We start from the raw sequence: 26,779 nt of genomic DNA, 5'->3' as shown, positions 1-26,779 counted from the left end.
TTGTTCCCTCTGGCCTATATTCAAGTGACATTTATTGGGACAGGTATTACCTCCTGACTGGCATTATACCGAACACTATTCCCTGATGGGAAATGGCATGTAAGTTTGAAAAGAAGCTTGTCCACATTTGCTGCAATCTTGAGGTTTCACTCTTATGTAAACTGTGTGGCATAATGAGCTATTCCCTCTCAATGACAACTTTCAGACATTCACTTCTTTCATGATTTCTTTCTGCTATGAGTTTTCTGATGTAGAATGAGGCTAAATTTGTGGGAGAAAGTTTTCCAACACTCGCTGCATCCATAAGGTTTCTCACCTGTGTGAGTTCTTTGATGTATAATAAGATGTGACTTCTGGGCAAAAGATTTCTGACACTTGCTGCATTCATGAGGTTTCTCTCCTGTATGCGTTTTCTGATGTAGAACAAGGCTAAACTTGATGGGAAAAGTTTTCCCACATTCTCTGCATCCATACGGTTTCTCTCCTGTATGGATTCTCTGATGAATAATGAGGCTAAACTTGTGAGAGAAAGTTTTCCCACATTCAAGGCATTCATAAGGTTTCTCTCCCGAGTGAATTCTCTGATGGATAAGGAGATAGGACTTCCGGCTGAAGGCTTTGTGGCAGTCACTGCATTCATACGGTTTCTCTCCGGTGTGGGACCTCTGATGAATAGTCAGGTGTGACTTTTGAGTGAAAGCCTTCTGACACTGACTGCACGCATAGGGTTTCTCACCTGTGTGAGTTCTTTGGTGTAGGATGAGGCTAAACTTGATGGAGAACATTTTTCCACATTCATTGCATCCATAGGGCTTCTCTCCCGTGTGAGTTCTCCAATGGGTATTGAGGAGTGACTTCACACTGAAGCCTTTCCCACATTCACTGCAGTGATAAGGTTTCTCTCCTGTGTGAGTTCTCTGATGTCTAATGAGCTCAGACCTCTGGATGAAGGCTTTCCCACATTCATTACATCCATAAGGTTTCTCCCCAGTATGAGTTTTTTGATGTAGAATGAGGCTAAACTTAAGGGGGAATGTTTTCCCACATTCATCACAACCGTAGGGTTTCTCTCCTGTGTGAGCTCTCTGATGAATAACGAGCTGTGACTTATTGCTGAAGCTTTTCTGACATTCACCACAACTATAGGGTTTCTCTCCTGTATGAATTCTTTGATGTAAAGTCAGTTGTGACTTATTGCTGAAGCCTTTCTGACATATATGACACTCGAAGCGTTTCTCTCCTGTGTGAGTTCTTTGATGTTTATTAAGGCATGACTTATCAGTGAAAGCTTTTCCACACTTATTGCACTCATAGGGTTTCTCTCCTGTATGGGTTCTCTGGTGTAAAATAAGATGGGACTTGCGGCTGAAGGCTTTCTGACATCTACTGCATCCATAGGGTTTCTGTCCTGTGTGTGTTCTTTGATGCTTACTGAGGTCTAACTTCTGGGAAAAGACCTTCCCACAGTCACTGCAGTCATAGTGTTTCTCTCCTGTTTGAGTTTTCCAGTGTCTAATCAGCTGTGACTCATGGCTGAAAACCTTTACACATTCATTATATCCACTGCATTGTTTTCCAGTATGAATTTTCCCATGCTTAGTATAAAAAAAAAATTTGTCATATCCATTAAATTCAACTTCATCTCTTGCATAGCTTCCATTCTGAACAACATACTCTAGATTAGGTTTCAGATGTTTCCCAAGTGTGTCCAATGTACGAGATCTTGATGCTAAAGGCACACAAAGGTTTGGGCTCAGATAAGATACTATTTTCCCAAATGTGTATTTGTGGTCACTATCCATAGTTTGAAGGCTGCTTTGGTTTTCTTGGTGCCATTCTGTGTGATCGTTGACTTGCCAGGCATCCCCTAGAAAGGAGACCAATGAATCCCCAGTGATCGTGTAATAGAAGGGGATAGAATCTCATAGCAAAGGCCAAAGAGAGAAGAGGAAATGAGACTGTGGGCAAAGAATGAAAGTCTGAGACAGTTATAAGTGGAAGGAAGAAAAACATAGAGGAAACTATAAGGGGTATGGGATACACACAAACTGAGAAGGGAGGAAAATTTATGAATACTTGAGGGTGTAAGAAAAGGGAGCTATGACTGTGGGTTAGGGGGATGGAGACAAGGAAAAAGCAGGTAAATGGAAGACGCCAGGGAGACAGATGGACCAGGAAAGCAAGTTCCAGGATGAGACAGACAGGGATCTGATCAAAGTACATAAAAGAAGGACATGTATTCTTTTAAAAGCCAAGCAAAAGAGTTCTAGTATGGAAAGATTAAAAAGTAGAGGCAATATTAAGTATGTGGGGAGTTTACGTCAGCTGTTTTGACTCATATTCAGAGCTTAAGAACTTAAAAAAAGTTTCTCCAAACATTTCAGAGGTGTATCCCTATTTCTGACCAACTAGAATATTACTTCTATTTCTCTCATGGGGCTGTTTTTTCACTTACGTGGATGAATCTGATTCTGGATTTCTTCCTCTATTATCCATAGTTTTCCTTGCTCCAACTGGAAGAATGCATCTGCTTTGGTAACCTGATACCCTATTCAAGGAAAATTACAGAGGACTGATGGAGCCAAATACTTGGGCTATAAGATTTCTGAAAATGGCAAAGATTACATTTAAGGGGCTGAATAATTTGCATCTTGGCCAAGTTAAGGCCTTTTACTTTGGAGGTAAGAGAAAAACACTCTGTTAGAGGCTAAAAAGGTACTAAGAATCTATCATATATAAAACTCAAGTCTTAAAAAAAGTAAAGCATTTGTGAGGCCCCACCCCTTTATCACTGAGAAAGGAAAAGTAATTGATCGCCTACACCGGAGAAGCTGTGCTTACCCACTGACACTAGGTTGCTATAATTTTCCAACATCACTTCTTGATACAAGTTCTTCTGAACAGGGTCCAGTAGCTGCCACTCCTCCCAGGTGAAACCCACAGCCACATCCTTGAATGACAGTGAGCCCTGTAATAGATCATTCCTATTCATTCTAAAGGATTATCATTGGATAATACTATGAAGAGAAATGGGAATTTCTTATAATAACTTTTCCCATAAGTCATTTGGCTGCCTTCCATGGAACTAGTTTTGTGTTATACTAACATGTAGTAGTTTTGTGTAGGGGCAAAAAAAACCCCATTTTTTATTTAGAATATCCAATCTTTATGCTTCCATTCAGTCATTCACTGACCCACATGTTCAATCATTCATTCGTAAAAGAGAAACACAACGTCCTTAAATCCTTTAATCTAGAAACCTAGAAACCATTTACAACCTATGTGTATGCACCTATGTGTCAGACACTGTAGTAGGCATTCTTTATAAATAAAACTCACTCCTACCCTGAAGGAGCATTCTAGCTTACAAAGCGAAAATGAAAAGTGCATGAGACTACAATATATTTATACAGGGCAAGTAAGATATATATACCCTTTGGGCACCAATAGGGAGGAGGAAAAATGATAAAGGTTAAGCTTTACGGAGATAGCTATGGAACTAATTCTTAGGAGATCAATTCCATGCTTTATAGTGAGTTGCAGAGGGGAGAGGTGGCATGGCATTCCAGAAAGAAGTAACATGAAAGATGGCACAATGAAACCATAATCATTCACCAGATAGGCTGACAGAGAAGAGGGTATGATAATAAGAAAAAGAGATAAAGAGGCACACTAACACCAGACGGGAATATATGAGGATGGTCCCATTAGATTAGAATGGAGCTGAAAAATTCCTATCACCTAGTGACACAACAGCCATCGTAATGTCATAGCACATGGCATTACTCATGGGTTTGTGGCGATGCTGGTGTAAACAAACTACTGCGCTGCCAGTCACATAAAAGAAAAACATATAATTATGAACAATATATAATACTTGATAATGATAATAAACAACTGCTACTGGTTTATGTATTTTCTGTATAATATTTTTTATTATATTAATAATTTTACAGTATTTTTATCCTTCTACTTATAAAAAAAAGTTAACTACAAAGCAGCCTTAGGCAGGTCCTTAAGGAGGTATTCCGTAAGAAGACATCGACATCCTAGGAGATGACAATTCCATGCATTTTACTGCCCCTGAAGACCTTCCAAAGGGACAAGATGTGGAGACGGAAGACAGTGATACCGATGATCCTGACCTGTGTAGGCCTAGACTAATGTGTGTGTGTCTTAGTTTTTAACAAAAAAGCTTAAAAAGTAAAAATAAAAATATTAAAAGTAGAAAAAAGCCTTATAGAATAAGGATATAAAGAAAGAAAATATTTTTGTACAGCTGTACAATGTGTTTTAAGCTAAGTGTTATTATGAAAGAGTCAAAAAGTTAAAAAATTAAGAAGTTTATAAAGTAAAATAGTTATAGTAAGCTACACTTAATTTATTACTGATTTTTTTTTTTATAAATTTAGTGGAGCCTAAGTGTCTAGTGTTTATAAAGTCCACAGTAGTATAGTGATGTCCTAGGCCTGCACACTCACTCACACTCACTCACTGACTCACCCAGAGCAACTTCCAATCTTATAAGCTCCATTCATGGTAAGCAATACAGGCATACCATTTTTTATCTTTTATATTATATTTTAACTATGCCTTTTCCATATTTAGATACATAAATACTTACCATTGTGTTATAACTGCCTACAGTATTCAGTACAGTTATATTTGGTATAGGTTTTTAGCCTAGGAGCAATAGCCCAGGAGCCATAGCACATAGCCTAGATGTGTAGCAGGCTCAACCATCTAGGTTTATCTAAGTACACTCTATGACATTTGCGCAATTATGGAATTGCCTAATGATGCATTCCTCAGAATGTATCCCCATTGTTAAGAGACACATGATTGTATTAGAGACAAGTTTGACCCACAATTTTATTAACTGTTTAAAACCTCATGGACTATAACCTATGTTCTAACTTTAAGCTATCTGTATAAACATATGATTTACGTATTCCCATTGCAACCTGGCTATGAAGTTGATCTTTAATCTCATTATGTTTTTACTGAATTCTGACATTTATCTATTCATGCTGTATCTGGCATAGAGTAGTCCTCATAAATACTGAGCAAACATATTATTCTTTTAATTACAAGTATTACTAAACTTCCTCCACTTTTCATTGGAAAACCAAGTGAAAAATCAGTATGTAAATGAACAACTCACTTGGGACTTGGACATTTTCTGGAGCCCTTAGACCCAGCCAGCAACTCGATTATTTGCTCTATTGTTGACTCTGGGCTCTTCGCTGAAGATGGTCTCTTGTCAAGGATAAAGTGCTGATCTTAGTACCTTTACTTCCTTCCCTCATAGGAAATAGTTTATCCCAGGAAGCTAGGACCTGAGGATTAAAGAAATTCACTGCTGTAATAAACTGTGAGTATAACAGATTTTCTGAGTTGTGTTAGTCCTTATATGTATGTGTGTTTTAGATATACACACACAGATATATATGTATAATTATCTAAAAGTTAAATGTGTTTTCTTCAGGTGGTAGGTTAATATAATAATTTAAAGAAAAAAATAATACATATTACCTGATAGTTGATTTTATAATAAACATATAATTATTTTATAGTAAATACCAACAACAAAATTATCTTCATTAAATTATGGAATTTTGCCAAAACTATCTTCAAAACTAATCTTCATTTAGAGAAAGACAGTTATAAAGAGGAAGGGCGAAAAAAAAGTCAAGAATGAGAAATTTTTAAAAGCCTAAAAATTCCAGAGAAACAGGTATAAAAAGTGGAATACTGTTTGCAAATCTGTTTTGGGTACCTACTATGTGCTGGACATGTTTACTATATGAGTAGTTACTAGTGATTTTTTTTTAAACAAATGGGAAAAGGATCTCAGAGAGGTTGAGAAACTTGCCCAAGTTCCCACAGTAAGTACAGAATCCAGACAAAAACCTAGGTCTGCCCAAATCCCAAGTCTGTATTCTCTTTTCTCTGCATCAAACTTACCTGCAGGTGTTCTGACTGCTTACCTAGAAAACCTACAAGAATCAATTAAAACACATGAGTAATAATAAAAAGTTCAATAAGGAAAGGAAAAATAAAATATTTCTTAAATTAGCTGCTTTTCTACCTACCAGAAAATAAAAAAATAACAAAAAGTTCAAGCAAAAAGAAAAGCCTTTTGCAATAGCAGCAAAAGTATATATGATGTGGAAATAAAGCTAACAAGTAATGTCCAGACCTATGTGAGTATTTTAATATGTCTTGTCTACCTAAATTATTGCAAAGATTTAATTTAATTTCAGACAACACTGCAAGGGGATCCACATATATAATACTATGCACATATCAACAAGGCTTTGTACTAAAATCAGTAATGGTGGAACAATTTTATCACATAAGGTTAAGTTTTTTTAAAAAGCAAATTATAAACTACTTATTCAGTGTTATCACATTTTTATAATAAAACAAATCACAGCAAAGTATGGAAAAGAAAATAAAACAAAATGTTAACAATGTATATCTCTGGATATCAGGATTTGGGATGTGGGAATGTCCCTTGATGTATCAGAAGGACCTAAAAGGGAAGAGCCTAGAGAAATATGCAGTAAGTGTGAAGACCAGAGCGCCAGACACCACAACTTTCATAATAAGCATTTCACCTTAAATTTGTTTGGACCCTAGTCATTTCAAAGCAGTTTTCATTGTTGTGGAAACATGGAGGAGAGGGGGTGATTCGGAGGACAGAGGAAGTTGGAAAGCAGGTTTTAAAGAAGGCAGTAACGTCATCTATTAGAAGTCAGCGAGCTTTAAAATCCCAACGCCCTCCAAAACACAAAGACTTCTGAAGCTCCAACTCCCACAAATCTCTTGGCTACCAATGCCTACCCACATCATACCTAAAATATGGATCACACGGCCACCCCAGATCGTTCTGATTTTGAGTCCTACTATCACTGTCCTATCAAGACCCAAACACTCGGACCCTCCAAGACAAGAAACAAGGCTGCCCCAAACGATGACCTTTCCACAAGGCCACCTCACTCACTGACCACCCCAAGGATGCACCAATCACTGACCTCCCTCCTCCCAACTATAGCCAAACATTGACCTACGCCAAGAACATCTCAGTCACTGACTTCACCTCTTGGACACTTCAGTTAGTGACCAATCTTCCAAGCACATCCCAAGGATTCGCCTTTTTCCAAGCCGCTGACATCGTCCCTTTCTCCAAGGCTGCCCCAAGAACTGAGCTTCGCCAAGAAGACCTTCTTAGACGCTGACACACCCCCAAAGACACCCCAACTTCCTTAAAGGGCACCCCACTCACTGACCCCAAGAACATCCCAATGACTGAACCACTGCCTAAGTCACGCCAATCACGGATCTGCCTCCAAGACCACCCCAGTCACTAACCTGCCCTACCAATCCTAACCCCAAGCACTAACATTCCTCTCCAGGCCACCCCGATCCCTGACCACTCTGAGGCCGGCACCATTCCCTACCCTCCCGCTTCTCCACAAGGGCTTGCTACTGTCACGGACTCCCCTGCCATAAATCCCAAATCTCCTTAAATCCAGCTGCTGACTCCGCTCCCGGAACGCGAAACTGAAACCCGTTAAAAGATCCTTAGTGCACCGGCTGGGTAGAAAGAGCCACGGTCCATCACTACTGCTTCAGACTCACAAGCCCGGGTGCTCCACCTCACCGGTCAAGTTTAACCTCCGTAGCCTCCGAGTCTGCAGGCTGCCCCACCACCTGGGGCAGATTCGGTTCAGTTTTGGGGTCTTTTAGACAAAGACACTGAGAAAGAGTATGGCGGCGCCCTTTAACCGATTTATTTGGGGACCGCCATCTTGGAAAGTCGGCCGTACAACCGCTTTCCCCGCCCAAGATAACCATTGGTCCCCGTGAGTCAATCACAAGCGCCGCGAACGGCGATGCGCATGCGCCTGCTGCTCTCGCGGGTCCAATCCCCTTCACAAGACGCATCAAACCCAACATGGCCGCCTCTGCTTTGCCTCTGGTATGCACGAAGCTGCGCATTACAGCGGGCGCGGCCATCTTGATGAAGGTGTACATATCCGTACAGAAAAGAACGCCCTCCTGTAAGGGTAAAGAGCAAGTGAAACGGCGACCGTGAATGTTTCTGGAGGATGATATAGGGTTTGGAGATCATTGTGGGCAGAGTCAGCCCAACCAGTTGAAGGAAAAGCTGTCTCCCAGCCAGGATTAGTGGTTGGATCAGATTTAGAATTTACGATACATATGTAAATACTACTTCTAGTTCAGCCATATAATATACTATAATTACTTTTCCTTTATTGCACAATATTTTATTGTCCCTGGAATTATCTCAATTATTCCTTCCAGAATTTCTGGCTTTGGTTCTCAGAAAGTCCCGCCCTTAATACTGGTTCCGCCCCCCCAGAAGGGAAGCCTATATCTCCCCTAAGAAAAATCCCGCCTCCCTTTTTGGATTCCCTCTTCCCATTGGCTCGTGACTAAGCTCTTCTGTGCTGGGCGGTGCCTACGTCCCGCAAATATAAACTAGGTTCCTCCCAGACGTTGTTTTTTCACCTACCTTTGGAGGCATGGCCATTATCCCTATGCCACAATTGCTTTTCCAGACCTTTTTGTGTCCTCAAAATCTTCCTCCTGTCCTCCACATGTACCCAGAAGCGTTCCGCAGTAATCGCCTATCGGCCTCTTCGCTCTTTTTCCTCCGCCGAGGAAGGGTTAACGTGTGTACGGACACCGGACTTCTAAGATGGCCGTGCCCACGGTGTCATTTCCTTAACGTTTCTCAGCGCAAAGTGGATCTTTTCTCTCCAGCCCGCCGAGGTCGACATAGCCCGACCCATGTTTGTCTCGTGTAAGCTCGAGCCTCTAAGAAGCAATGAACCTGCGGCCCAGGGCTTAAGGTGCCAGGAAATGGGGTGGTTTCAGTGCTTCTTCGCCTTTCCGAACTCTCCCTTGCTACTTGGCCGATAACGGCCACTTTGCCTTCTGTACGTCCGGTATTGAAAGATGGCCGCCCCGGGATCCGTTACGACGTGGGCGCGGACATATTACCTGGGCAGAGACCAGCCGGAAATCCAGGCGTCTGTGCTCCGTACAAACGCTTTGGGCCCTCGTCGGCCGCCGTAGGCCGGCTGGGAGGCTGGGCGAGGGCCCAGAAGTGGAGGAATTGGCGGAAGTGTAGACTCCTAGGAGGTCCCGGGGGCTCCAGGAAAAAATCAGGTTAGTGTGTGGGTCTCTCTGTGGAACAGGATGAGGGGACGAGGGTGTCTGTGGGTGTCCGTGTAGTGTGGAGCTTTGGGGCTCGTCCGGGGAGCGGAAGCAAGTGGGGGTTTGTGACCGAGTCCCGAGGGATTCCGGCGGTCAGCGATTTAGAGGGTCTGTCGAGATCGACGGGGAAAGTCCGTGGTCAGGACCACTCTGTCTGCACGGCTCAGTGATTGAGGACTGGAGGGGGCGTGGTTTTGTCAGTGAAAGCGGTGTCAGGTTCGGATTCCGGGTTTATTATAATACGTGGCTCGGGGAGACAGAAGCGGAGGCTCATCAAGGTCGGTGAACCCGGGTGTGCGGTCCCGGTTTCGGGGTCGTGACCATGGGAGTGTGACCAGTGTTCAGGGAGGGCCAGATGCGTCAGGCGTTGGGAGACTTGGGAAGCCGAAGCTTTGGCTGTCCAAGGACCCTGGCTGGTGTGTGTGTTCAGGTTCAAACGCTACAGATCCCCTCAGCCCTTTAAATTTCTTTGCGAGGACTAGTTTATAGATCTCCTTTGGCTTCTCACATTTCTTTCTCTTGTCCCCGTAGATAGGAAAGCTTTGGGGAGATCAGAATTAATCAAACCTAAAAAGGCAGAGTGTCTATTAAAGAAAAGGATTTGTCCTTCCTGAAAGCTTACTGTATGAATGTATGTATGTACACAAACAAGTAAATATGTCCTGTCGGCTTCATTCTGTCACAAGTGAAATAACACTTCTCTTACCCCAAAATGTGTTCCCCAGTGATGACTTTTGATAACATTTTTGTGCATTTCAATTTTCATTTTTCTATGCTTGATTTTCACAATTCAGATAAACTGTTGAAACATTGGTATAATTTTCCGTATTTAGTTTTATATAAACGTTCCTATAGTAAACGTCATAATTTTTATTTAAAAATTGTTTTTAAAAGATTTCTGTAATAGTACACCATCAAGAGGCAAACTTGCATCATTATGACTGGAATCACTAAGTAGATTGCATATATTTAGATAGAATTTCAGTAATTAAAAAGTTCAGTTATCACTTTTAAGAACAGATTATGATTCCAAGGATGATGTTCCCTCACCCTCATTCCACCTTGATTTTTAATTTTTTTCTGATTGTAAGTGGTGTGTTTTTATTTTTGACCTTCTCTTCTAATTTACTGTTACATAGAAGAGCAATTAGTTTAAAAAAATATGTATATTGTTTCTGGTAAATATTGTTTTGGTTTTTTGGCCTGTTAGTATTTTTAATATTAATAGCTACATAGTATTTCATTGGATGTGTGTACTTTTACTCATCCAGTTAATCCTCTATTACTAGACCTAAATGATACTTTTACATCAACTTTGCCTGTATGTGCCACTAGTTCCTTTGCAAAGATTTCTAAAGTAGATTTTGGGTTTTAGTAATATCTCTATTGAAAGTATTCAATATAAAGTGTTAAACTATTCCCAAAATTGTTTAGTCATTTAATACTGATAAAGAAGTATGTATGTTTTGGAATGCTGTCGATTTTTACATATAGGTTCTGTACTCAGCCATCTGACTAAAAACTTATTTTTCATATATATTCAATTGAATCTGTGAAACTCTAACTCTTCCTTAGTCGTATTGGGAAATATCATTTGTTTCCTCTTCTCTAGTACTGATTATTCTTCCTTGATTCTTTATCAAATTAATTGGGTAGCATTTCCAGAATAGTTAAGATAATGGTGGTGATACTGCTCATCCTTGCCTTGCTCTTGACTTAGAGAAAGTACTTCTATTATTTTACTAAATGTACGTAGGATATATTTGATTTTTTTAATTGAGATGAAATTTATAAGACATTATAAATTTTCACACACGTAATGAAATTAACCATCTTAAAGTCAACAATTCAGTGGCTCTTAGTACATACACTATGTTGTGCAACCTCCACTTCTATCTAGTTATAGAATATTTTCATCACCCCAGAACAGAAACCCTGTACCCATTTAGCAGTCACTCCACATTCCACATTCCCCCAGACCATGGCAACCACCAATGCGCTTTCTGTCTCTATGGATTTACCCAATCTGGATATTTCATATAATGGAATTATATAATATGTGACATATTGTGTCTGGTATTTTTCACTTGGCATAATGTTTCTGTTGTTGTGCATTGTGAGTTGAGGGACTCTAATCATTGATAGCCAGGCTGTCTACAACTCTGCCTTAGTCTTCACTTCCTGCTTGTACTGAACCTAGATGTCAGCCAGAGGGAAAGGTTGGGGTTGTCTCAGGAGGTATCCTGCCCTATGCATGCATGTGACTTTCTAAATTCCCCATTCTACACAAGTGCTTTTGAATGGCATAATTCCCCCAAGAAACTCTCTTGCCAGCTTTTGTATAGTGTGTATTTTTGGACAGTATAGTTAATCTCTAAGCCTTAGGTTTATGTTAGAATTGGAAATAATGATTTATACCTTTTAAGGGTGTAATGAAGCAGACAGTAATGAGAACTTTAGGTAAGACAGTGCCTATGCTTTGCTTAGCACATTTGCCTTCAGACTGAGGTGTGCCTGCACGCGAGGTGTACGACAGCTTTTGAACAGGTACACAGACACACATGGTTTTAAACAAACAAGTGTCCAGGTCCTCACCTTGTGTATACTCTCTTCCTAAAAACTGATCTCTCCGAGAACCCCTTGGTGTTGCGGCATCACATTGTTCTGGTTCTCCTTCCCCGTCCCCCCCTTCACAGTCACCCCACTTCTTCATAGAAGAAAGACATATTGCCTGTACATCTAGAATCTTATGTTTTATTACCCCAGGGCATAAAAGCTTCTGGGGCCCCAAATAAAGGGACAGGTAGAGGTGGCCTTGAGTTAAGGTGAGTGCACGGCAGCAGTGACACACCTGGGCTCAGAGGGAATGTCCACTCAAGTGAATTCACTCTTCAGCCCACAGGTCCCGGCGCCAGGACACATCAAGTGAAGTGAGGAAGAGGTTCCAGACCCTGGATATCGTCATTTGTGGGGATACCAATACCAAAGACTAAGATTTCTAAGGGCAGTTCAGGAAGAGACTACAGACGCAGCGTCCTAGTTACTGGCCATTTCCTGATAACAGAAGAAAATGATCAAGGCCCAGGTGACTTTTGGTTTGTTTTATTCTTTTCTTCTTTTAGGGATTGATTTCTGGAGGACTTTAAAAATCATTTGAATTAAATGGAAAAGTATAAATTGGTACAACAGGATTTGTACAGGAATAAACTTAGACTCTAACTTCAATATCTAGATAAGACAGGATCAGGAATATATTGTTCGTAGATATGGCATCATAGAAATACTTGGTTGTCCCTGGTTCCTGGCACAGAGCTCCTAAGACCCTTGGAATTTCCTGAGTGATAAGGGTGATAGGAGCCTCTTTTGTGCTAATGAGGTGACTCTTGGTGGACCCCTAAATAACTTCAGGATGAAGGCTGGTTCCCAAAAAGCCAAGCCTTGATTAGAAGCTTGGAACTTTCAGCCCTGCCCGCAACTCCTCCAGGGAGGGGAGAGGAGCTACAGCTTCAGTTCAGTCACCAATGGCCAATGATTTGATCAATCATGCCTATGTAACAAAGCCCACATAAAAACCTGTAAACAGTGGGGTTTGGAGAACTTCTGGGTTGGTGAACACATCGAGGTCCTGGGAGGGTGGTGTGTGCAAAGAGAGCACGGATATCCACACCATCCCCACACCCCACCACACCTTGCCCTGTGCCTCTCTTTCATTTGGCTCTTCCTGAGTTGTTTCCTTTATAAAAATCCAGCAATAGTAAGTAAAGTGCTTTCCTGAGTTCTGTGAGCTGTTCTGATGAATTATCGAACCTGAGGGTGGGTCGTGGGAAGCCCCAAATTTGTAACGAAGTCAACAGAAGTGTGGGTAACCTGGGACCCCACAATTGTCACTGGTGTCTGAAGCAGAGTTGGTCTTGTGAGATTGAGCCCTTAACCTGTGGGATCTTCACCAACTCCAGGAGTCAGTGTTGGAATTGAATCAAATTGTTGGGCACCTTTTTGGGGTCGGAGAATCGAAGTGGTTGATGTGAGGGAAATCCCACTCATTTGATGTCAGAAGTGTTGTGAGTAAAAACAACACAATAGAAGTCACAGTGCCTGATGTTGAAACATAATGTGTGACATGAACATCCTGTGGGTTATGTTAGCTGTCAGCTTCTGTCTGTAATGTCTCTGACAGTCACCACATCCAGAGAATCATGATAGTCATGGGATATGCACTAACTGAGGAGAAAGCAGACCAATTCCTTAGAGGGGTCACTATTACATGGCACTTAGGTGTCAGGACATTTTTGAATGGTTCTTCCTAGAGGTAATGTGATAGATGGTGTCTCTAACTGTAGCCTTCTCATAAATGCCAAAGCAAGGGTCCTCAGAGACCCCTTGGGAAGACACCAAGGGAACTCAGTGGACATAGTTCTTCATGGGGCCATAGCAAGGTGACCCAAGAACCCAGTCTTAGGGCTGTTAGGGTCAATCTGGGAGTAAGACCTAAATGGCCAAGGAAAATGGGAAGATTGCATGACTTTCTAAGATCCTGTGTGAACAGGTAGCTGACCTGGTGCTTGAGTACAAATTGGGCAGTAGGGAGTTGAAAGTCTTGTCTGGCAGGGCATGGGTGGTTGTGATCCTGAGGGTTTGCTTTAGAGCTTCCCCCTATCTAAGATAGTACACACTCCTTTTTCCATGTTCAAAGTCATTTCTTACCTGCTGCTTCCTCCTTTATTACCTTTTTAAATATTCAATCATACAAATGTACATGGATACATTTTATAGGTAAAAAGAAAAACTCCAATGATTACGGAGTATGTGTAGTAAAAAAGAGTTTCTTTCCTTATCCTCTAGTGCAGCTTTAACAAATGGGTAGTAGTGAATGCTTCCTGTCACTGTTACCTGTGTGTACATTTACATCTTATCTATTAACATATATAGTCATGCGCCATATGATGATGTTTTGGTCAATGGTGGAATGGACCTCATATATGACAGTAGTCCCATAAGATCATAGAGCTGAAAACTTCCTGTTTCCTAGAGACGTTGCAACATTGTAGCACAATTACTTCTCTTAAAAGTAAATTTAGTATAAACTGAGTGTCCAGCGTTTATAAAGTTTACAGTAGTGTACAGTAATGTCCTAGGCCTTTGCATTCACTCACCAACTCAGCCAGAGCAATTTCCAGTCCTGTAAGCTCCATTCATGGTTAAGTGCACTATACAGGTGTACCATTTTATCTTTTACACCATAATTTTACTGTTCCTTTTCTATATTTAGATATGTTTAGATGTACAAATACTTACCATTGTGTTATAATTGCCTACAGTACAGTAACTGCTGTACAGGTTCGTAGCCTCGGAGCAACAGACTACATCATATAGCCTAGGTGTGTAGTAGGCTCTCCCATCTAGGTTTGTGTAAGTACCCTCTGTGATGTTCACACAATGATGTAATTGACTGACACATTTTTCAGAATGTATCCCTGTTGTTAAGTGATGCGTGACTGTGTAATGTGTGTGTCTGTGTGTGTGTGTGTGTGTTTACAGAAGTATCTATCTTAACCCTTAGATCCTTGGATAGCACCTTTCCATTGTATCTCCTCTTTTATAAACTAGATTGGTAAATGCTTAACCTTAGCTATCCTCTATATTTATTAATCTATCTTATATGTTGTATCATTTTGAAAATGATAAGAACAGTGTCCTTCACATTCCATGTCAGTAAGAGAGAAACACTTCCTATTAAGCAGGACTGTGTTTCTCAGGAATCGCTGACCCCGGAGGACGTGGCCGTGGAGTTCACCTGGGAGGAGTGGCAGCTCCTGGGCCCTGCGCAGAAGGACCTGTACCGGGACGTGATGCTGGAGAACTACAGCAACCTGCTGTCAGTGGGTGAGGACTTGCCCCGTGTTGCTCAGAGGGTGCCCAGTCATTGTCCTTTCCTTCCTCAGCTTCTGAAAGCGCCGGAGGGCCTGTGGAGCTCTGAAGTGGCAGATTTTTCAGTCCCTTCTAGGCCCCAGCTAAGAGAATACAATGTGCCCCCTTTTGGGAGAAAAGCCTTTGCTTTGCAGACATGTAAATGATGTAGTTCCTAAAATAGAACATCCTCCCGTGTTGACAGACCGCAGCTTAATTCAGTGAGCCTAAGTCTTCTGTCACTTCGCATGAACAGGGTATCAAGCCAACAAGCCAGATGTACTCTCCAAGTTGGAACGAGGAGAACTATGGACAGCAGAAGATGAAATCCACAGTCGAATCTACCCAGGTGAGTGGGTGAGAGCCAGCAAGGAGGGCGGCAGAGCAAGCCATATGCTAGTCGTTTAGAAGCATCGCAGCCATGAGGGGGTCTGAGGGTGTGTGGATACAGCCTCCACGCATGCCTCTTCGCACACAAGTGTTCTTTAAGGTGTTTAGAGGAATGTCTACCTCTTTTTCTCCTCTTGGATTTGATCATAGTTTATTTCAGCTACATCTTGATTTTTTTTCCTCAAGGTTTCTTCTTCTTTAGGATTCTGAAGTCTCACCATTCTTCTCCCATCAGAACATCCCTGCCTGTTCTTTCTACCTCTCTTGCTATGAAATTCCACCTCCCATGCCTTTCTCCAAAGAGAGATCTTTGATCTCAGCACTGTCTTCTGACTACTGTACCTTCTTGCCCCTTTGGATTGTGTTGTCCACCTCAGATCTACATAATCTTTCTATCAGATATCAGCGATATCTCAATAAAGCTATTCAGAGAAAAGAATGAAGGTATGAAATCAGAAACATGCAAGTCCTTGTGGGGACCTGTCGAAAGATTGGCCTGAACTCGGCCACATGAAGGTTAAAAATATATGTAGGGGAACTAGTGGAGTGTGAACCTGCGTAAATAGGGTAATCGTGGCAAATTTTTATTTCTGGTTGACTGTTATGGACTTTATGTGCAATTGAGGTAGAATGGGGGGTTACAAGTTTGTTTTGTATTACCCTTGAATATACAGTCATACTTTTAATGGGCTGGCAGGAGTGTAGAAACAATAAAGTAGTTCTTAGCAAATGGAAGGCAAAACTGCTGAGAGTCTTGGTCTGAGATCAGAAGTGTTATCCTTTAGGAACCCTTAAATGATGGCAAACAAGACATTTACGTAGAATTTTGAAAGATAGTAAGCAGGTTTAGGGATCATTACAGCAGCAACATTGAAATAGGAACAATTTGAGTATCACATGTATACAGGCACAGAATGTGACTGAAAAAGGTGAGTTCCCTAGCAGCACATCTACTTCTGAAGACTGTGTGGTCCAGAGTTGATAGGGATCATTATTTTTCTCTTTCTGCATTCATATAGAAGAATGTGTTACAATAATCTAAAATGTTAGAGAGTTGACTACATAAGTTTTCCTTTAAATGAGATTGATGCTTTCGGAAATTTGGTTTGATGGTCTACATATGGAAAACAGATAGCAAGTTAGAGGAGTAAGATGACCATATAAGAATCTATCAGTTATCTTGAAATCAAATGTTGTGTTTACAACATTCTGACTCACTTCTTTGGGATAATAGTTTCTAATACCTATGTCTGCTTATTTCCCTAATCAGTATAGTGTTTGGTACCCCTGAATGGGCTTTTCCAAACCCAAATTTGAAATATTACAATAATCATAAACTTGGTCCTGTGCCTTCGTCTTGTTTCAATCTACACACTTTTTCCAAACATTTCATCCAGTCCTCTGTCCTTAAATATTTACTTACTGATGATTTCTACATTTTTATCTCCAGTCAAGACCTTTCTCAAGATTTATATATCTGAAATTGGAATTTTAATGTTTGTACTTGAATATATAAAACCCATCTCAAGATTGATATGCTTTAAAATGCAGTTGGTTTCCCCCACATTTGGAACCTCAGTGTTAGTCCCCATCTCATTAAAATGTATTACCCCACTATCCAGTGGCTCAATCCAAATAATTAGGAATAATCCTTAATTCCTCACTTTTATTAATCTCTTCATATTGAAATCATGACTGAACCTTATTTTTTCTTTCTCTAAATTAATCCCTATTTTTTCCACCTCCCTCTCCATTGCTCCCTCAAACCACTTTTCATAATTTTTATCTACCTTCTTTATTTCATTGCTTCCTTATTCAGTTGTGCCCTATGTAGAATGTCTGCTCACGGAAAATAAAGATATATTTCTCTTTTTTTATTTTTGACAACACCTTGATTTCAAGGAATATATTTAATTATATCACCATCATCAGCATAATGCTTGATCCATAGTCATAATTTAATAAGGATGTGTGGATCCTTATTTGTGCGAACGTGTCCCTTATCATTTTAAAGCAAATAGCCCTCCAACTGCTGTGGTCCAGTGCTAACAGTGACTTAATTTTATCGTCCCAGCATGCTTTATAAGATCACATTTAGAAAGCAGCCAAACCTGTATTTATTTATTTTGAACGAGCTAATATTGTTTATACAGTGGCTTGTTTTACCTTTTGTTTTCTTTGTTAAATTACTGTGTTTTACCCTCATTCAAGTGACACTGAACATATCTACGTGGAGTTTTAACCTGAGGTAATAGTGTAGTCAATCAACAGCCAGCCTACAGAAAGCTATTTGTGAAATAGTTTTATTTTGTTCCATCTCATGGAAAGATTTATTGTTCTTTTCTTTCCTAGAAATCAAGAAAGTTGACGATCATCTACAGGTACACTCACAAAACCAAAGATGTCTGAAGAGAGGGGAACATAATGCATTTGGAAACATCATTCAACAAAGAAAAAGTAATTTTCCTTTAAAGGAAAATCATGATATATTTGACTTACATGAGAAAATATTAAAATCAAATTTAAGTTTAATCAACTTGAACAAAAGCTGTGAAATCAGGAATTCTGTTGAGGTTAATGGAGATGAGCAATCTTTCCTCTGTGACAAGCATGAACAATTTCATAATGAAATGAAATTCCCTGAATGTGGAAATTCTACGAATATAAATTCACAACTCATAAAGCATCAGAGAACTCAAAAGATGATACATAAACCCCATATATGCAATGAATGTGGGAAAGCCTTCCTCAAGAAGTCTCGCCTCACTGATCACCAGAGAGTTCATACAGGAGAGAAACCTCATGGATGCAGTATATGTGGGAAAGCTTTCTCTAGAAAGTCCAGACTCACTGAACACCAGAAAACTCATGTACGAGAAAAACGGTATGAATGTACTGAATGTGACAAAGCATTCCGCTGGAAATCACAGTTCATTGCACATCAGAAAATTCATACTGGAGAGAAACCCTATGTATGTGATTGTGGAAAAGGCTTCATCAAGAAGTCTCGGCTCATTAATCATCAGAGAGTTCACACAGGAGAGAAACCTCATGAATGCAGTCTGTGCGAAAAAGCATTCTCCAGAAAGTCCAGGCTTGTTGAACATCAGAGAACTCATACAGGAGAGAAGCCCTATGAATGCACTGAATGTGACAAAGCATTCCGTTGGAAATCACAACTCAATGCACATCAGAAAACTCATACAGGGGAGAAATCATATATATGCAGTGATTGTGGAAAAGGCTTCATTCAGAAGGGCAATCTCATTGTACATCAGCGAACTCATACTGGAGAGAAGCCTTATATATGCAACGAATGTGGAAAAGGCTTCATCCAAAAAGGCAATCTCCTTATACATCAGCGTATTCATACTGGAGAGAAACCCTATGTATGCAATGATTGTGGGAAAGCCTTCAGCCAGAAGTCATGCTTAATATCCCATCAGAGATTTCACACAGGAAAGACTCCCTTTGTATGTACTGAGTGTGGAAAATCCTGCTCACACAAGTCAGGTCTCATTAACCATCAGAGAATTCACACAGGAGAGAAACCGTATACATGCAGTGACTGTGGGAAAGCTTTCAGAGATAAGTCATGCCTCAACAGACATCGGAGAACTCATACGGGAGAGAGACCCTATGGATGCTCTGATTGTGGGAAAGCTTTCTCCCACTTGTCATGCCTTGTTTATCATAAGGGAATGCTGCATGCAAGAGAGAAACGTGTAGGTTCAGTCAAGTTGGAAAATCCTTTCTCAAAGAGTCACAGCTCATCTCATACAAGTGATCTTATTCAGGATAAAAACCCTGTTAACATGGTGACCATGCAGATGCCTTCTGTGGCAGCTCAGACTTCATTAAATAACAGTGAGTTCCAAGCAGATAGCAAGGTACCCACTGTGGGACAGCCAGTTGCCAGATATTCATCCTCAGCAGACAACAGAATTTGCACAGAAGAGAAACCTTATGGATGCAGTGAATGTGGTAGTGCTTTCAGTGATCAATTACATCACATTTTATGTCACAGGAAAAAACTGTGATACATTCAAGGTGGAAAACCCTTGAGTAAAACCTTCTAGTTCATTATAATTATGTGGCTAATAAGCATATAATGACAGCAAAATAATGAGAATGCAGAGGCTGGGAAAGTCTATTATGGAAAGATAGACCCTATTAATCTAGAGTATGTCTTCCATGAGCTCACAGTTGGTAGAAATATAATGACCATGGAAACGTCCTTGCCCAGACATAAAACCTCAGTAGGTCTCTCCTGTTCTGCAGGAGAGAAACTGTTGGAAGACTGTTGAAGGCCATGAATGTGGCAGAGTTGGCAGTAGTACATTCTGCCTCATCAATTGTGAGAGGAAATCATAGAAATAAAACTATGAACACACTAACTGGAACATCTCCAAAATATGAGAGAACACATGAAACCACCCCTGTGAAAATGAACATTTTAAAGATTTCTGTCATAAATCTAACATCATTATACAGCAGATAATATACAGGAAGTATATTTTAGGACAGTATACCTTGAATCAAACTCCTAGTTGGTATGTCGGTGACTCCTTAAATTAAAAGGAGGTTGTCTGTGTTGCACATCCTTGGTAAAATTTATAACACAATTCACCCCTCCCCTCTTTTCTGGGCAGGAGTCTTCCAGTCCCAAACAAGACCATTATATGATTAGCTCTTGTGTTTCTTTGATTACTAAATTTATTTGTTACTTTAGACTCTGAAGTCCTTCAAAAGGAAACTTTGAATATATTTAATTCTATAATGTAGCATACCATGTTTGGATGTGTTTACTTTGTAAATATGACCCCAGGGGAATGAAGTTCAAAACTCGTGAGTAACCAATCAGCTATGCTCTTACCTTAGAAGGTAGTTTTCATCCTAACTCTGGTTTGTCTTATTGTTGATATACACAACACTCAGAAACATTTTTTTTCATTTATTCCCTGTAATAGGTACTATAGGTGATGGCAGTGATAAACAAAATTTTGAGCCAGCACTTTTTAAAGCTGGATTATATGCATATAGCAATTTTATCCTCCAGCAAATGTATATACCCATATAAGTCGAAAGGGACATACAGCATAAGGATTAAAGTGTCCTGATAATTTCTTTTTCAAGGGATATTATTATTTGGAGTGGGAAGGGGAAAGGACACAATTTTACTTACATAAAACAGGATATGAATACTTTTTAAAAAATGTTCATGTCCTATCTCTACCTAGATTTTAAATTCCTTGATAGTTTGTAGATAATTGTGTATTTCCCAGCACATACCAACATAGAAATCAATTATATGTAGATTTGGAAGGTGAATGAAGGTGCATGATTGACCCAAAGGACAATCAATCAAAATTGTTTTTGTCATTGAAGGAAAGGAGATGCTGGAAAGAAATTCTAAGGATTAGTACTATTAAAAAAAAAAAGAAAATTTTAAAAAGTCCTAAATAGACACTTGTGTCTGTCAGACTATAGAAGGGGCAGATAAGGAATAGGATCCACAGAATAAGCCCAATTAAAGGAAGAAAATAACTTCACTCTTCAAAAATAGAGGACAGTATGTAAGCTAAAAGATGAAGATCCCCTTGGATATCTTGGGGGAGAACTCTTAAATTTGTCTATAGGTCTAGCACCTTTGAGAGTTGCCACCATTTCAAAGATCCCAGCTCCTCTGTGACATGATGAATTGAGATGTGATTTATCTTCCTTCTCACCTGAGGATGGGGCCCTTGTCCTCTCTCCAATACTCAGAGTTCTTTCCCTTCATCCAATAAAGATATATCAAAATTAGAAACAGTGAGTCCTGCTTATATGGCAAAAAAATAAATAAATAGAAATTTGCCATAAAGTTGCTGCCTCACAATTGAACCCAAACTCTGGGTTATTGGGTAATTACAAGGATTTTTTTTTTTTTTTGCATCTGCATCGCGGCAGGCACTGCTGTACATACAGGTACACTGACAAACAAAACAAAAATATACAAAGTATCCAGCCTTTAACAGGATGGATTCAGTACAGGTGCTCTCCAGTAAAGAATAAGAAAGGGACGCTTCAACCTAGACTCTAAATTCTCTCCATTTCTTGTCTTGTGAATCTGCACATGCTACAATGGCAGTCATAGCGTCTTTAATCCCTGCACTGATCAGTCAGGGTCTCGGAATGGGTTGCCTGGGCCTGCTGTGCCAACCAGGTGTTGAACTCACCTTTCAGAAGCTGGCATCCCAGATGAATAAAAAATTTTAATTGGATAGGCAATTTCAGGTTGCCTCTTGAAAAAGGTACCAATTACTGCTTCATTCACCTCCCCACCTTCATAAAAGTTATAGCTAACACTTATTAAGTGTGCTGTTTGTCAAACGATAACTATTATTTAGTTATTTTATACTCTCATGTGCTCCATTTCCATCTTCCTGTGTTTTAGGGAACTATTTGATTACATCCGAAGCCTCATCCCTTTCTCCTTGTGATAGGTAACCACACACTCTATTCAGTTGGGCAAGGGCACTGGTCTTCACAGAGACCGTCCCAGTATTTGGGCTCAAGACAGCCTCACCCAGCAAGTGTTGCCTATTCTCTTCTCCATGCCCTGAAGGGGTCTCAAAACCTACACAACTTTGGTCCACTGTGACCACCGCCTTCCCGGTCCCCTTCAGCCATCTCACCTTCCGCAAGCCTGTCGGTCCTCCAGAGGCGTCCCTAAGCCGCAGGCCCTTCGGGGTACAAGACAATTCCACCCTAAACTCGATAGAAACTGCGCATCCCCTGAGACGACTGCGTCCACGGTGCTCCTTGCCAACGGCTCAGTACGGGGTGGAGCGCGGGCCACCTTACTTTTTTGCGCAGCCTGCTAAAGTTTTCACACTTCTAAACATTTCCGCCTTTAGCGCGGTGACTGGGGTGCCCCGAAGTTAATGCGGCGCCTTCCCACGGCGCTGGGGCGCTCGGGTCGGAGCGCCGAGATGGGCGCGGCCGCATTACGTCACAATGCGGGGCCGACGGCCAGAACTTGGACTTCCGGGAACGCCCAGTTTCCGGCTCCGCCCTCAGCGCTGCTGGCGAGGGCGGGGCTGCGGAGCTAGAGCACCGGAGTCGGAAGTTGTTTTGGTCTTGGGTTCGATCTTGGGTCTTTACTGGTGGGACTGGGAAGTCCGAGATCAAGGTTCCGGCATTCGGTGAGGGCCTTCTTGCTGCGTGATGACATGGTACAAAAACGTCACCTTGCAGAATGGCAACGAGAGGGCAAGAGATAGAGCGAGAGAGGCCCAACTCATCCTTTCCTGAGAAACCCACTCCTGCAATAATGAACTCGCTCCTAAGAAAATGGCATTATTCCTTTCAGGAGGGCGGAGCCCTGGCGGCCTAATCAACTCTCACGTTTCCCACCTCTTACCACCGTTGCAGATTTAGTTTCCCACGTAGGCTCTTTAGGGGCATGTTTCATAGCAAGGCAAAACTGCACATTTGAATCTAATAATGTGGTAACGTTTTAAATCACATTCTCCTTTTTCCAACAGTTTTTAAAATTTTTGTTTTTGGCTGGTCCAAATGTAGTGAGTTATCTCACTTGATTGTTCACAGTCAGTTACAGATTGAACTCCTTGTTCTACTACTTTCCCCCCTTCCCGCGCTTGACTAGTCTTTAAAAAAAACTTGGTTTTGTTTCAGTTTTTTTATTGTTTTAGATTGTGTCTGTACCAAGATCAGACTTCAAGATCTGCTCGGGTGTGCTCTAACTCCACGCCTTTCCCTGAGCATGCATGGTGATTTTCTAAATTCCTCCATATATGCAGTTGCCTTTGAATAGCCTCAGTCTTGAATGTCTGTATTCCAAAAGGGTGAACAAGACTAATGATGGGTGGAAAAATAACAAAGAGAAAATGTTCAGGCCATTTGAATCCCCAGAGGGGGAGTGGGAGAGATTTTCGAGGGTGTCATGTAAGTGCCATGATGGCTGTCTGCCTCTGTGTCTGCACCTCGGTGACCACAAGCAGCAGTAAACAGATTGAACACAGGTCCCTGATATTTGGAGGACAGAGTTCTTATTGCACACGCTGGCTTCCCCAAGATGTGTTCCTGTGCAAGATCTTCTAGCTCTGATGATATGAGTCAATGGGAATTGGTAGAATGATCTCCAGATATTTGGCAATAGAAATGATTCACGTATCTCAGACTAGAGTTAGAATCCAGGGCGTTTTCTCTTTTCTTTATATTTATCTCTTCCTTTACTCTGCTGAATGCAGGTTGAGGTCCACATATTTAATTCTCAAGCATCTAATTATAGACACTTCCTGTTCATTTTCTTTAAAGGTGTCCCCAAGACCATAGCAGCTTTTAGATTTTAACATTTCCTTAAAGATTTTAGATGCAAATTTGTTTTCTATCCTCAGAGAAATCGGCAGGGTGTGCCCACTGGCATCACCATTTTCATTAGTGTCTCCTGTCATCCCAGTAAGCCCCAGGAACTCCAGGTGGGTAGAACTTTAAAGCTTGTGTGTGTATATATTGAGTTTTCCATTTTCCTCTGCTGGATCCTGTAATGCAAAGTATCATTTTTTCCATATGTATGTTGTTGTCAAACACAGTAGAAAAACATTCCAAAGGAAAAAAAAAAAAGATTTAGGATACTGTTCTCCTGAATCTCGTGACAAAATCACAACTAATGATATGAAGCATTGTGCATATTCCTTAGTTTTTCTTGTTTGATCTCATGATCTGGGCTGTGGCTACATAAGTTTCATCCTGACAGACACAAGCAGCAGGTCGAACACATTCATGGAAAGAACCATTTCCCCAACTACTTCTTCAAAGATATACTTTGGTGATGTGTGTATTTTTTTAATTAAAGGCATATACACAAGTTATAAATACACAGCTCAGTGAAATTTCACAAACAAAACACACCTCCATATTCAATGGAATACTCAGATGAAAAAATAAAATATTGCCGGCCCCCAGAATCCCCCTTGTGCCCCTCTAAGTCCCACTCTAATAATGATGATTACAGTTGTATTGGGTCTATTTGTAGGAGAGGAATTGTTGGGGCTAAGGTTTACATCTGTTCTAACATTTAAGAGATTAGATCACTTTTGCCTGATTTGCAGTTTATATACATGGAATCATACAGCCAGAACTCTTTTATATTTGCCTTTTTAAATTCCATATTATTTTGTGAAAGTATTGTTGGTACTCACTAGCATTGCATAGGGTTCCACTGCGTGAATATCAAACAATTAATCGAATCCTTCTACTCTTAATGGGCAAGTGGTGGCCTTCAGTTTGGTGCTATTATGACTAGTGTTGGCATATAAATTCTGGAATTTGTCTTTTGGTGATATATATAGAACTTTCTTTGGCGGTTGCAGTACAGTGAAACTGTTGAGATGTAGGTTTATATCTGTTGAGCTTAAGTAGGCACTACCAAACAGCTTTCTAAAATGTTTATGCCAATTTTAACACCCATTCGTAGTCCTGAGATTTCTAGTTTATCCACATCCTCGCCAAAATGTGGTATTTCCTGCCATGATTATTTAGATTTCTGGTTGGTGTATGATAATACCAGGTAGTGGTATTATTTGAATGTTTATGATTACTAAGGACATTGAACATTTCCCCCATATTAATTATGGATTGTAATGTCTGTTGTTCACCACTTTCTGTTGGAAACTTTGCCTATATTTTATTGTATTGTTAGATCAGTTAGTATTCTTTGCGCTACATACACCTCTCTCTCCCTCATCCCCCTGTGTATGTGTGTGTGTGTCTTTTAATGAGATCCCACTCTTAATTTAATATGATCTAATTTGTAATTTGATTGACATAATGTGTTTTGTGCCATTCAAATAAATTTTTTTATTCTAAGACCACAAAATATTTGTTTTTGTTTTCTAAACTTTCATTACTTATCATTAAAATTTAGATTGGTAATGCATTCAGAATCGATTTCTTGTATGGTGTAATTAGTAATTGTGATTTTCTTTCTTTTTGACTTATGACTAGCAAAATAGATTTATTCTGAAAATGTTGGATTATGCTTTCTTTTTATTTGCTATCACTTCTCATTGTTTCCCCCATGTTAACAGCACCTCATCCTTAGCACTGACATCCATGAAATATACTGCTAATCGTCTAAATTTCTACTTGCATCTTGATGTCTTTGGCAATCCCACAGGAGCATACAGTGAAAGTTGTGCTTTATGTCAGAAATCTTCAATGTGGCTTTTTGGTAATAAGAATTATTGTTGCCACAATTTAAAGGAAAATGTGCTGAAGGACAGCGTAGCTTCCAAGGATATGGAAACAGGAATAATCTTCTTATCACAGACTACAATTGGAATCCTTGGAAATTTCTCTCTTCTATACCATTATCTCTTTTTTTCCCACACTGAAGGCAGGTCAAGGTTCAGAGATTTAATTCTCAGGCACTTGATTATAGCTAACTCCTTGGTCATTCTCACTACAGGAGTTCCCCAGACGTTGACAGCTTTTGGGTTGAAACATTTCTTCAGTGATTTTGGATGCGAACTTCTATTGTATGTTCAGAGAGTGGGCAGGGGGATGTCCATGGGCACCACCTGTTTCTTGAGTGTCTTCCAGACCATCACGATCAGCCCCATGAACTCAATGTGGAAGAATCTTAAAGTAAAAGTCTCAAAGTACATTGGCTGTGCCATTCTCTTCTGCTGGATTCTTTACATATTGGTAAATTTCATTTTTCCTGCATATCTGTTTGTCAAATGGAGCAGCAAAAACATCACAAAGAGATTTTGGATACTGTTCTATTTTAGATCATGACAAAATATTAGACTCACTGTATGTAGTATTACTGGTATTCCCTGAAGTTTTATTTTCTGTACTCATCATCTTGTCCAGTAGCTTCATGGTTTTTATTCTTTATAGGCACAAGCAGCAGGTCCAACACATGCACAGGACTAATGTGTCCTATAGATTTTCCCGAGTCCAGAGCCACCCAAAGCATCCTTCTCTTGGTGAGCACTTTTGTGTCTTTTCACACCCTCTCTTCCATCTTCCATGCTTGTATTGCTCAATTTTATAATACAAGTTGGTGGTTGGTGAATACTGCAGCTCTAATTTCTGTGTGTTTTCCAACCGTCAGCCCTTTTGTTCTCATGAGTCGTGACTCCGCTGTATCCAGATTCTGCTTTCTCTGTATGAGGAACAGAAAATCCCCTAATCTTATTACAAATATGTAAGCTAT

The 26,779-nt window shown here is 40.4% G+C and overlaps 2 protein-coding genes across 2 annotated transcripts; one reads left to right on the top strand and one right to left on the bottom strand.

Moving 5' to 3' along the window:
* Positions 1 to 218: 218 nt before the first annotated feature.
* On the bottom strand, positions 219 to 8,563 carry LOC105809520 (zinc finger protein 432-like). The gene is made up of 6 exons (XM_012643343.1): positions 8,546 to 8,563; positions 7,670 to 8,067; positions 7,467 to 7,569; positions 2,842 to 2,950; positions 2,456 to 2,548; positions 219 to 1,729 (listed from the first exon to the last, which is right to left on the bottom strand). Exons 1-6 carry the CDS (start codon positions 8,561 to 8,563, stop codon positions 219 to 221), a joined length of 2,232 nt encoding a protein of 743 aa, XP_012498797.1.
* Positions 8,564 to 9,140: 577 nt separating this feature from the next.
* Positions 9,141 to 19,589, top strand: ZNF613 (zinc finger protein 613). The gene is made up of 5 exons (XM_012643341.1): positions 9,141 to 9,204; positions 12,148 to 12,337; positions 15,009 to 15,135; positions 15,416 to 15,508; positions 17,902 to 19,589. Exons 2-5 carry the CDS (start codon positions 12,323 to 12,325, stop codon positions 19,587 to 19,589), a joined length of 1,923 nt encoding a protein of 640 aa, XP_012498795.1. The 5' UTR covers positions 9,141 to 9,204; positions 12,148 to 12,322.
* The last annotated feature ends 7,190 nt before the right edge of the window (positions 19,590 to 26,779 follow it).

Source organism: Propithecus coquereli, unplaced genomic scaffold (assembly GCF_000956105.1).
Source record: "Propithecus coquereli isolate 6110/MARCELLA unplaced genomic scaffold, Pcoq_1.0 Scaffold196, whole genome shotgun sequence".
Classification (NCBI taxonomy): Eukaryota; Metazoa; Chordata; class Mammalia; order Primates; family Indriidae; genus Propithecus; species Propithecus coquereli.
This window is presented reverse-complemented; position numbering and strand designations above follow the sequence as displayed.

Coding starts and splice junctions, on each gene's coding strand:
- LOC105809520 (XM_012643343.1), bottom strand. Junction 2,951..7,466: donor CCTTGTGGAGAAGCGGGAGG/GTAGGGAATGGT, acceptor CTGTCATTCAAG/GATGTGGCTGTGGGTTTCAC. Junction 2,549..2,841: donor TAGCAACCTAGTGTCAGTGG/GTAAGCACAGCT, acceptor TTCCTTGAATAG/GGTATCAGGTTACCAAAGCA.
- ZNF613 (XM_012643341.1), top strand. Junction 15,136..15,415: donor CAGCAACCTGCTGTCAGTGG/GTGAGGACTTGC, acceptor TCGCATGAACAG/GGTATCAAGCCAACAAGCCA. Junction 15,509..17,901: donor CCACAGTCGAATCTACCCAG/GTGAGTGGGTGA, acceptor TTTCTTTCCTAG/AAATCAAGAAAGTTGACGAT.